Source organism: Bufo bufo, chromosome 4 (genome assembly GCF_905171765.1).
Source record: "Bufo bufo chromosome 4, aBufBuf1.1, whole genome shotgun sequence".
Lineage (NCBI taxonomy): Eukaryota > Metazoa > Chordata > Amphibia > Anura > Bufonidae > Bufo > Bufo bufo.
In genome coordinates this window covers 340,524,083-340,536,531 of record NC_053392.1, presented here as the reverse complement: position 1 = coordinate 340,536,531, position 12,449 = coordinate 340,524,083, and the positions used below count along the sequence as shown (strand labels likewise).

At 43.1% G+C, this 12,449-nt stretch overlaps 1 protein-coding gene across 1 annotated transcript in view; it reads left to right on the top strand.

The window, feature by feature from the left end:
• Positions 1 to 12,449, top strand: part of LAMA4 (laminin subunit alpha 4) — a 140,605-nt gene that overhangs the window by 70,129 nt on the left and 58,027 nt on the right. Inside the window, exons 8-11 of the mRNA XM_040428892.1 lie at positions 779 to 871; positions 2,169 to 2,320; positions 3,024 to 3,134; positions 6,758 to 6,869. Of these exons, the coding sequence (XP_040284826.1) occupies positions 779 to 871; positions 2,169 to 2,320; positions 3,024 to 3,134; positions 6,758 to 6,869 (468 nt within the window). The remainder of the gene's footprint in view (positions 1 to 778; positions 872 to 2,168; positions 2,321 to 3,023; positions 3,135 to 6,757; positions 6,870 to 12,449) is intronic.

Sequence of the window (12,449 nt, the reverse complement as noted above, 5' to 3'; positions counted from 1 at the left end):
TAGCATGGGAGATGGGTGGTCTCGTAGGGTGTCTTGCATTGAAATCTGCTGCAATGACCCGGTTACTGCATTCACCAGACATCAACACAATTTCTATCCGCTCCTCACGTGTTAACCTCGGCGACATGTCAATGGCTGTAAACAAAGAGAAACTTTTAAATAACTCATGAAAGAATAAAGTTACGTTAAAACCAAGCACCATTGTTTTTCGTGTGAAATTCCCAATAAGTTTGATGTGTGACATGACCCTCTTCCTATTGAAAAAACAAAAGTTGGATTCAAAATGGTGACTTCAAAATGGCCGCCATGGTCACCACCCATCTTGAAAAGTTTCCCCCCTCACATATACTAATGTGCCACAAACAGGAAGTTAATATCACCAACCATTCCCATTTTATTAAGGTGTATCCATATAAATGGCCCACCCTGTATAAGTAGCACAAAAGAAAATCATCTATTTAAGTCTGGATAAATTACCGGACTTACGTAAGATGCTTCCATATGTTAAAAAAAAAAGTTTTGTGGAAAAAGTTTGAGTCACGAATTTTGAAAAAAAACATCAACTTTTATAATAATGTTTAGGGGGGAAATGTGCTTTTATTTTCTTGTGACAGCCAATATCTGTTGCTGATTTACCGCTTACTACTTCAGCTTGTGAAATGTTTCTGTCCTACACACATGCTTAGGATTATACATAATGCACAACATGTGTACTCTGTCCTGTAAAATAATCACTCGCTTATTATGTGTACAGCTAACACTTTTTTCCTGGTCATAGAATGCAACTGCGGCGGTGGTCCGTGCGACAACAGAACCGGCGAGTGTCTGTTAGAAGACCCTGATTCCCCAAGTGGATCTGATTGTTCATTCAGTAAGTTTTAAACAGAATACCAATAAGAAGTAGTCTTTTTTATCCTTTTAGCAAAAATAAATAAATAAATGAGGCATCAGCACTGTGACAGAGCTAAAGAATTGGTTTTACCCATGGGCATAATTATTTAGACCACATAATGAGAAGAGCGGTCAACAGTCTGATTTATCTATGAAGAAGGCACAAGAATGCAGTTATATACCTCCCAATGGAAACTGTAAAAGCCAAATTCCAAGCCTTCATGTATTGCTGATATGGAGCATACTGAATAAAAGCAAGTTAAAGGGACTATGCCATGATTGATGTAAAAAAAATATGAAAATCAGACATCATATAGTACATAACAATCTCTAACAAAGCTAGAACCAGACCTGTACCTCACATGGATCCAGAGAACTCCACATTCTCTGCTCCAATTATTCTGCTAAATTTATTGCAGACTGGCAGCTCGGAGGGAGGGGGCTGTCTTTTTTCAGGGGACATGCCCTTTCTGCTACAGTTCTTTCCCTTTCTAAAACAAGATATGGCTGGTGGCAGTTGAAGGTTTCAACTCAGCTTGTGCGATCACTGAGGTGGACAAGAGATAAGGAAAAGAATAAACAGCAGGTGGCGCTATATATATATATATATATATATATATATATAATATATAGATATATAGACATATGAGGTATAATAATTCTTAGGATCAGTGTTCTCTTGATTCCCTAATTTAAAGGGATACAGATTTAGGACCCTTTTACACGAGCCGTTGTAAACATGCGGCTGATCAAAAGCTTGTTTATCCAATGTTTGCCGAGACGACCATAGTTTGCCCTCATTACATCATCCTGTGTTACTTAAATTACATGCTAAACAGATAATGTCTTATCTCCATTTTCTCAGTTGAATCTACTGTTCCTTGTAAGTAGCCATTTTCAGTTGCGAGAAGTTTTACTAGTCCACAAAAAAGGTCTTCCCGATGACAACGGCTTTATCTCATTTAATACACACATGTTACAATATATACTCAAATCTAATACACGGTTACATAGCCTGCCAAATAGTGAGACTGTCCTTGCAGCAGTTCTCTGCTTTGGCCAACAGAGGGGAGTCCTCAAAGGGAGAACTCCCTCTTTGAAGTCCTTATGCCAAAAGAGATCCGAGGTTGTCCAGTTGGGACAGTCTTTTCAAACAAGCAAAATGTACAAGAAGCAGACAGAAAGAAATATGACATTTGCATGAAAGTGGAAAATGTGAAATGTTATAATGTTGCCAGATGCATTATATATTGGAAACCATTCTCCTGCTTTTCTAGATTGTGATAAATGTATCTGGGACCTGATTGATGACCTCCGGCTCAGCTCCTTGCTTGTTAATGAGACTAGGTCAACTATACTGAGTATATCTACTGGAGTGGCAGTTAATAGACTTCTTGACAACCTTAATTCTTCTGTCCTTCTTTACAAGGTATAGATTTTTTTTTCTTGTTAAATCAAAAATCTACTAGTATAACAGGTCAAAGCTCCATATTAAATTGTGTTTTAAGTTATTATTTGTGAATGCAGTGGGGGCCAACTGGATATTTCTTAGAACTTCTCAAACAAGGAAAGGGACATCTAACCAGGAACAAATGTCAGGATATGTGAATGTTCCACCCACATCACTACAGTGAAGCAATTTAAAGGAGAATTTGCATCTCAAACAGGATACTCCATAAATAGTAGAAGCAGGTCCCACCTCTAGGACCAGTACCTATGTCTATAACACTCCCATACCACTGACCCTGGCCTGCTTGGGTGCCACTGTCAGAGCTGGTTGGAACTAGGGAAACAGCTGCACAGGCTGTGGTATGCTTCTGTAGCTCCTCTACAAGTGAATGGGTGATGGGAACAGCATAGCACATGAACCTAAGCTGCTTCTGCACAAGTTATGGAAATTATAGCTCACTGTACTATGCATTCATTTTCACACTTGTTGCCAGGTTCTCCTCCAGATTCCATGATGATCACTGTGGGACCCAGCAGCAGGACATCCTGTAATCAGTTTATTGTTGGGGGGGACCTTTCTAACTAAAAGAGATTGTCCAAAATGACAACCCCATAACTACAGTGTGATATTGTGGGGTTCTTAAACTGTTATTATAGTTATTATGTTGTTTTATTATGTAAAGGAAAAACTAATAGAGAAGAAAAATCATTCATTGTATGAAGATCTTCAGATTGATAATGTTGAAACCGAAGGAGACATTCTTCAGGGAGAAGTCAAAAAGCTTGCAGAGAAGGTTAGTGAAAGTTCACATAGGTTTATTGTTTGTGTGTTTGTAGTGGATGAAATTTTAGTATTGTGAGAACATTTATTATGATGTTAGGCTAGGGCAGCTGATTGAAAAGGATGTTTTTATGCCATAGACACTTTCTATCATATTCTTTCTCATCTGAGCTAGAAGTGGTGATTGGTATATGGCACACATGCTGTAAGCCGAAATGGGGCAATTTTTCTGTAAGTACAGATTTTCCTTTCCAGCCAATATCGACACCCTCACTTACAGTGTCATTGTTGGACATGGAAGTAAAGTTGGAGCATTAGCTCCATAAGGGTGTTATGATATCATAATGAGGTTGCCCCATTACAACAACTTATTCCCTATTAATAGATTAGGGGCTAAGTGTTCGACCCAATGGTCAGATATATCCCCTAACCTGTGGATATGGGATATGTTGTTGTAATGGGACAACTCTTTAAAAAAGTCATAATCTGGTTGGAGATCAAATAGATAAGCTACCATGTAGCTTGCCATTGCAAATGTTCAATTATCAAACATCAGAAAACCACCTGAGGATCAGGTAAAGATATTTGCGCTAATGCATCACCACCATAGAACTCCCCAACAAAGTAACAAATGAGCACAGTCTTGTGCAACAGGATGTTAACCCAGGTAAATACTATGAGGATCAGCAAATCTTCAATCAACCTAAAGATCAAGTTGAACTTCCACCAGGTTGAAGGCTCCTATGGGAAACATCACTCAAGTCTGGCCATGCTAACCAGGACTCTTCATGTCTCACTGACGTTTACATTTTGAGATGCCTTTTAACTTCAGAACTGTTAGGTTTTTGGAGGCTGTGGTTCTCATATCTGTGATGTTACCTATAGTAACTTGCAACCTGGTGAAAGTACAACTTGATCTTTAGGTTGATTGAAGATTTGCTGATTCCTGTATGACTTTCCTGGATTAATATCCTTTTGACCATACTGGACTCATCTTATTTGTTCATTGTATCAGGGTCTAAATGAGTATGGACAGCAATAAACTTTCATGGCCAGTTACATCTTATACTACAACAGAAAATCACTTGTGATAAATTTTATTTTGCCGAATTGTTAGTAATCATATGCCTATAACATCATATGCGCAACAGCCAATTCAGCACTTAGAGTATCTACACATGGCAAATTTCTCCATCAATCATCTACAGCAGAAATCTGAGCCAGAACCTTAGACGCCTGCTGTGGATTGTGCACGCAGATTACCTCCACTAAGTGGGGGATATCTGCGTTCAGCCAGTCCATTGCATTTTTTATGGTCACTTCATGTGGATTTCAAATCCACATGGAAACATTTTTGCAGGCGTTTGTATGGCAATGCAGATTTCCAATGGGGCACAAACTTCACATGGATTTCACACGGATCTCCCAAAGAATTCACACTGAAATCCATGTGATAGTTCTGCGTGTGAACATATCCTTAATCTGGCTAGAACAAAGCTAGTTTGAACATACAACTTTTTAGGCTTGTTGTTGATGGATTATCTTTCCTGTCTGGTTTCCATATACAGTGCCTTGCAAAAGTATACACCCCCCTTGACTTTTTTCGCATTTTGATGCCTCGCAACCTGGAATTAACATGGATTGTTTGAGGATTTGCAAAATTTAATGTGCATAACTATTCACCCCCCTAGAGTCAATACTTTGTAGAGCCACCTTTTGCGGCAATCACAGCTCCAAGTCGCTTTGTATAAGTCTCTATGAGCTTGCCACATCTTACCACTGGGATTTTTGCCCATTACTCCTTGCAAAACTTCTCCAGCTCCTTTAAGTTGGATGGTTTGAACTTGTGAATATCAATCTTTAAGTCTGACCACAGATTTTCTATTGGGTTGAGATCTGGGCTTTGACTAGGCCATTCAAACACAATTACATGTTTCCACTTAAACCAGTCAAGTGTAGCTTTAGCAGTGTGTTTGTGGTCATTGTCCTGCTGGAAGGTAAACCTCTGTCCTAGCCCCAAATCACACACAGAGTGGTACAGATTTTGCTCAAGAATATCCCTGTATTTAGCACTATCCATTTTTCCCTCAACTATGACCAATTTCCCAGTCCCAGCTGCTAAAAAAACATCCCCACAGCATGATGCTGCCACCACCGTGTTTCACTGTGGGGATGGTGTTCTTTGGGTGATGTGATGTGTTGGGTTTGCGCCATAGTGTTTTCTTTGATGGCTGAAAAGTTCAATTTTATTCTCATCCGACCAGAACACCTTCCTCCATACATTTTGGGAGTCTCCCACATGCCTTTTTGCAAACTCACAACGTGCCTTTGTTTTTAGCTGAAAGTAATGGCTTTCTTCTGTTCACTCTGCCATAGAGCCCAACTCTATGGAGCGTACGGCTTATTGTCGTCCTATGTACAGATACTCCAGTCTCTGCTGTGGAACTCTGCAGATCCTCCAGGGTTACCTTAGGTCTTTGTGCTGCCTCTCGGATTAATGCCCCCCTTGCCCGTTCCGTGAGTTATGGTGGGCGGCTGTCTCTTGGCAGGTTTGCTGTTGTGCCATGTTCTTTCCATTTGATTATGATAGATTTGATGGTGCTCCTGGGGATCATCAAAGATTTGGATATTTTTTTATAACCTAACCATGACCTGTACTTCTCAACAACATTGTCCCTTACTTGTTTGGAGAGTTCCTTGGTGTTCATGGCAGTGTTTGGTTAATGATGCCTCTTGCTTAGGTGTTGCAACCTCTGGGGCCTTTAAAAAAAGGTGTGTATATGTAATGACAAATCATGTGACACTTAGATTGCACACAGGTGGACATCATTTCACTAATTATGTGACTTCTGAAGGTAATTGGTTGCACCAGAGCTTTTTATGGGCTTCCTAATAAAGGGGGTGAATACATACGCACATGCCAATTTTCTGTTTTCTATTTCTAAACAATAGTTTTATTTATATATTTTTCTTATTTCACTTCACCAACTTAGACTATTGTGTTCTGATCCATCACATATAATTCAGATTAACAAAACATTGAACTTAAGACTGTAATGTACCAAAATACAAAAAAAGTCAATGGGGGTGAATACTCTTTCAAGGCACTGTATCTTGTAGCACGGTAGCTCAGTGGTTATAACTGGTGTGCTGGGACCCTGGGTTCAAATCTGAAAGGGGACAACATCTGCGTGGGTTTCCTCTGGGTACTCCAGTTACCTCCCACACTCCAAAAATAGGGAAATTGGCTTCCTACAACATTGACCCTAGTGTGTGTTGGGATCGAGCGCCTATATGACATACATTGACTTGCCCAGGGAGCTGCCCAAAACACACAACTATCCCCGAGCATTGAGTCCCTGTGAGAAAAGTCTATTACAAATCTTTGTCATTGTTGTTATCTGACCAGAGTCCCGTTACCATCATTAGCATTCATGAAATATAATCATATAAACAGATTTTTCTGCTGTTTTGGATTGAATATACGTATTTTAACCGCTTTCCTTGATATCATGTATGAGCAGTATGCACACAGCTGTACGTGGAATGTGCTGTACAGAAAACAGAATGTGAAGTAGTTTACATCCATACTTAATATAACAGTGTGAGCCTTTATTTACATTGGCGATTTTGTAGGCAAATCTAGCCGAGATAAAAGGCCAGGGGATACACAAGAAAACCATGGAAACACTGGACCGTGCAAAGAAGACTGCAGAGCATGTCAGTGATATAGAAGATGGCGTCCAAGGTAAAGTACAAATGATTTTTGATCAGTTACAGTTTTTCCTTTTATATTTCTTTTTAGAAAATCTTACTTGTATAATAAAACTTTTAGGGTACGGCCACATTGCGCGGTTGTGATGCAGTCATGATGCAGTTAGGAATTGCAGCATTTCATTCTCCAGTAGAAGTCAATGAGAAAACAGGTTTCTAAGATACACCAACTCTTATTATGGGTGATTTCAATATCTCCATTGATGATCCTATCTCCCCATCAGCCGTTCACTTTCTTTCTTTAACCTCCTCTCTTGGCCTATCACAACTTACTTCCTCTGCCACGCATGAACAGGGCAATATACTTGATCTAGTCTTCTTCCGTCACTGCTCAGTCTCAAACTTTAGCAACTTATCCTTCCCACTTTCTGACCACAATCTTCTTTCATTTACCATAAAGACCTCTCACTTTTCTCATGGCAATGCTACTTTTCACACTCACAGAAACCTACACACCATTAACTGCTATCAACTTATTAACATCCTACAACTAGCTCTTACCCCAATCACTTCCCTGTCCAGACTTGGCTGCCAACTATTACAACCAGACCCTCAAAACCACCCTAGATGAAGTTGCTCTAATATCAGTCCGACCCTCTCGACACAGAACACGGCAACCCTGGCACACACCTGAAACATGTTTTCTCCAGCGCTGCTCCAGATGTGCAGAACGCTTATGGAGAAATTCGCAACTATCAGCAGACTTCCTCCATTATAAATTTATGCTCAAAACATACAATTCGGCTCTCAACATTGCCAAACAAAAGTACTTCACCTCTCTCATCTCCTCACTCTCAAATAACCCAAAACGACTCCCTTCTAAGCCCTAAAGTTCCAGAATCTGTCACTGACCTCTGCGCTGATGGCATGGCCACTTACTTCAGAGACAAGATTGGCATTATCCTGCAGGAAATAATCTCCCAGTCCCCAAATAATTTTAATCCTCATCCCTCCAATTCCTCCACATGCTCTCTCTCCTCTTTTGACCCTATAACAGAGGAAGAAGTCTCCAGGCTTCTCTCTTCTTCTCGACCCACGACCTATAGCAGGGATCCTATTCCATCACACCTCCTCCAGTCCCTATCCACGGCTGTCATCACTCACCTAACAACAATTTTTAACCTCTCTCTCTCTCTTCTAGTATCTTTCCCTCCTCTTTCAAACACTCTATTATAACCCCACTACTAAAGAAACCATCTCTTGACCCGACCTGTGCTGCTAACTACCTACATGTTTCTAGCCTCCCCTTCATCTCTAAACTCCTTGGATGTCTTGTCTACTCTCGCTTAATAATCTATCTCTCTGCAAACTCGCTTCTTGACCCATTACAATCTGCCTTTCGCCCTCTTCACTCTACAGAAACTGCCCTTAATAAGGTGTCTAATGATCTCCTAACAGCAAAAAGAAATGGTGACTATTCTCTACTGATTCTGCTGGATCTCTCTGCATCGTTTGATACCATAGACCAGGGATGCTCAACCTGCGGCCCACCAGCTGTTGTAAAACTACAACTCCCACCATGCCCTGCTAAAGGCTGACAGCTGTAGGCTGTTCAGGCATGCTGGGAGTTGTAGTTTTGTAACAGCTGGAGGGCCGCAGGTTGAGCATGCCTGCCATAGACCATAAACTCCTCCTCACCATGCTTCACTCAATTGGCCTTAAGGACACTGATCTCTCTTGGTTCTCTTCCTATCTCTCTGGCCGCTCCTTTAGTGTATCATTCGCTGGAACTTCTTCTTCTCCTCTTCCTCTTAATGTTGGCGTTCCTCAGGGCTCTATACTAGGTCCTCTACTCTTCTCCCTCTATACAGCCCCCATCGGACAGACTATCAGTAAATTTGGCTTTCTATACCATCTCTATGCTGACAACACCCAACTATACACTTCATCCCCTGACATCACCCCTGCTTTATTCCAAAACACAAGTACTGTAATTGTCTGGCAGCTGTCTCTAACATCATGTCCTCTCTGTATCTAAAACTGAACCTCTCAAAAACTGAACTTCTTGTCTTTCCCCCATCTACTAACCCACCTAAACGTAATATTTTAATTTCGGTCTGCAGCACTATCATAACTCCTGTGCAACATGCCCGCTGTCTTGGGGCCACATTTGACTCTGATCTTTCCTTTGCTCCCCATATTCAATCACTTACACACTCTTGTCTTCTGCACATCAAGAGTATCGCCAGAATCTGCACTTTTCTTACATGGAAACTGCAAAAACTCTTGTTGTTGCCTTGATTCATTCTCGTCTTGACTACTGCAACGCATTACTAATTGGTCTCCCTCTCACTAAACTCTCCCCCCTTCAGTCTGTTCTAAATGCTGCAGCCAGGCTCATCTATCCATCCAACCACTACACTGATGCTACTAGTCTGTGTCAGTCACTTCACTGGTTGACCATCCACCACAGAATACAGTTCAAACTTCTCACCCTCACCCACAAAGCTCTCCACAGTGCTGCACCTTTATATATATCTCCTCCCTCATCTCCATCTACCACTCTACTCGTGCTCTCCGACCTAAGATTAATAACCTCCATAATTCGCACCTCTCACTGCTGTCTTCAAGACTTTTTTCGAGCTGCAACTACTCTGCACAGGTCGTAGGCTGAGTTGCGAGAGCCACAGCTCAGTCTGGTCTCTTATCCCCTGCCACAGCTCTGCAGCGGTGTGCTGTTTGTCCCCTAAGCATATCAGCTTCAGCACTACCTGTTGCCGCTTCCCCACTGCAGTGCTACACTGCTTCCAGCTACCGACTTATGACTGACTGGTGCTGCACACAGATAATTCGGAGGTGGAACTGGAGGAGGAGGCGGAAGAGGATAAGCAAGGGTTGGAGCCACTAACGTAGGTACTGGCGGAAACCCTGATGGAATTAGGGCCCGCAATCTTTGGCGTCGGTAGTACCTGTGCCATCCCAGGGTATGACTCACTCCCGGCCTCCACAACATTCACCCAGTGTGCTGTCAGAGAAATCTAGCGTCCCTGGCTGAATGCACTTGTCCATGTGTCCGTGGTTAAGTGGACCTTCCCAGTAACTGCGTTGGTCAGGGCACATGTGATGTTACGGGACACATGTTGGTGTAAGGCGGGCACGGCACACCTTTAAAAATAGTGGCGGCTGGGGACTCCGTAACGCGGGAAGGCCGCCGACATCAGTCTGTGGAAGGCCTCAGTGTGCATTTAGTGCTATGGCCTGTGGGTGGGTGGCTGGGTATTTGCGCTTGTGTTCAAATGCCTGGGGTAAGGACATTTGGACGCTGCGCTAGGACACGGAAGAGGATGTGGTCGCAGGTGCAGGGAGGGAGGCATCCGGGCCTGCCGCCTTCGACAGGGAAAGCACGTAACACAGGGGAAGAGGAGGCAGTGGTGTGACCCACAGACACAGATTGTGGACCCAGGTGTTCGTCCCACTTATTACGGTGCTTGGATGCCATGTGGCGGATTATGCTGGTGGTGGTGAGGTTGCTAGTGTTCACGCCCCGGTTTATTTTCATATGGCACAGGTTGCAAACTACTATTCTTTTGTCGTCCGCACTTTCCTCAAAAAAGCGCCATACTGCGGAACTCCTACCCCTTGGCAAGGGAGATTTCCGCAAGGGGGTGCTCCATGGAACAGTTGTGGTCCTGTTTGGTGTGGCCTGCCTTCTCCCTTTTGCCACCCCACTGCCTCTTCTGGCCTGTTGCCGTGTAGCAGATCCCTCCCCCTCTGTACTGCTGTCCTCGCTCGGCTTTCCACCTTCCCAGGTTGGGTCAGTGACTTCATCGTCCACCATCTCCTTTTCCACGTCCTCACTCTGCTCATCCTCCTGACTTGTTGACCTAACCACTACCTCAGTGATTGACAACTGTGTCTCATCCTCTTCATCAATCTCTTGAGACAGTAATTGCCGTTGAGTTATTGGCAACTGTGTCTCATCATAATCCACCTCAATAAACAGTAATTGCCGTTCCCCCCGTCATCTTCTTGTGATTGTGAATGCTCAAGAGTTTGAGAATCAGGGCACAAGATCTGTCCCTCTTCAAGCATGCTTGGCGAGAGGGCCAAAACAAGGAATGGCGCAGAAAAGAGCTCTTCGGAATATCCGAGTGTGGGATTACTTGTTTGCCCAGACTCTTCATGGTGGGAGGAAAGAGGATCAGGGTGAGGATTTTGTTGAGCAGACTCTTGGCTACTGAGACTGGACTTGGTGGAAGACAGGGTGGTGCTTAACTGACTGGAAGCATTATCTGCTGCAATAAACCGACCACCTGGTTGCACTGGTCTGACTTCAAGAGTGGTGTCCTGCGCCGTCCTGCAAACTGGGACATGAAGCTAGGTATCGTAGATGATTTTTTTTCTTGTGCTCTGGCAGCAGACACAGTTTCACAACGCCCAGGGACATGGCCTCTGCGTGCACCATCAATCAACATCACGGCCACTGCCACGTCCCTTACTGCTCGCCTTCTTCATATTAAATGTTATATATGATTGAAAGTCTGTCACACCTACAGTAGTGTAGGATTTGGAAGTGTATGCGTAAAAAATGTAAAAATGTATTTGGGATGTGGAAACATCACACAGGAGATATCCAGCAGGTAATGTCAATGCTATCACCAGCGGCTAATGAAAAATTACAGGGAATGTCACAGGTATTTGGGATGAGGAAACGTTATACAGGAGAGGTACCACCGGTAATGTCTCTGTCCGCAGCATGTACGCACAAAAGTACGCTGTAAATTTTTTCAGTGCACACGCTACACTGCAGATGTGGCACTGGTTATGTCACTGTCAAAAGCGGACACCGTCTATTGACAAAGTACACTTTATGTCACAGATATTTTTTGGATGCGCACACTTTACACTGCAGATGTGGCGCAGCTAATGTCACTGTCCGCAGCGGACACCGTCTACACCCTGCTAAAGGCTGACAGCTGTAGGCTGTTCAGGCATGCTGGGAGTTGTAGTTTTGTAACAGCTGGAGGGCCGCAGGTTGAGCATGCCTGCCATAGACCATAAACTCCTCCTCACCATGCTTCACTCAATTGGCCTTAAGGACACTGATCTCTCTTGGTTCTCTTCCTATCTCTCTGGCCGCTCCTTTAGTGTATCATTCGCTGGAACTTCTTCTTCTCCTCTTCCTCTTAATGTTGGCGTTCCTCAGGGCTCTATACTAGGTCCTCTACTCTTCTCCCTCTATACAGCCCCCATCGGACAGACTATCAGTAAATTTGGCTTTCTATACCATCTCTATGCTGACAACACCCAACTATACACTTCATCCCCTGACATCACCCCTGCTTTATTCCAAAACACAAGTACTGTAATTGTCTGGCAGCTGTCTCTAACATCATGTCCTCTCTGTATCTAAAACTGAACCTCTCAAAAACTGAACTTCTTGTCTTTCCCCCATCTACTAACCCACCTAAACTTAATATTTTAATTTCGGTCTGCAGCACTATCATAACTCCTGTGCAACATGCCCGCTGTCTTGGGGCCACATTTGACTCTGATCTTTCCTTTGCTCCCCATATTCAATCACTTACACGCTCTTGTCTTCTGCACATCAAGA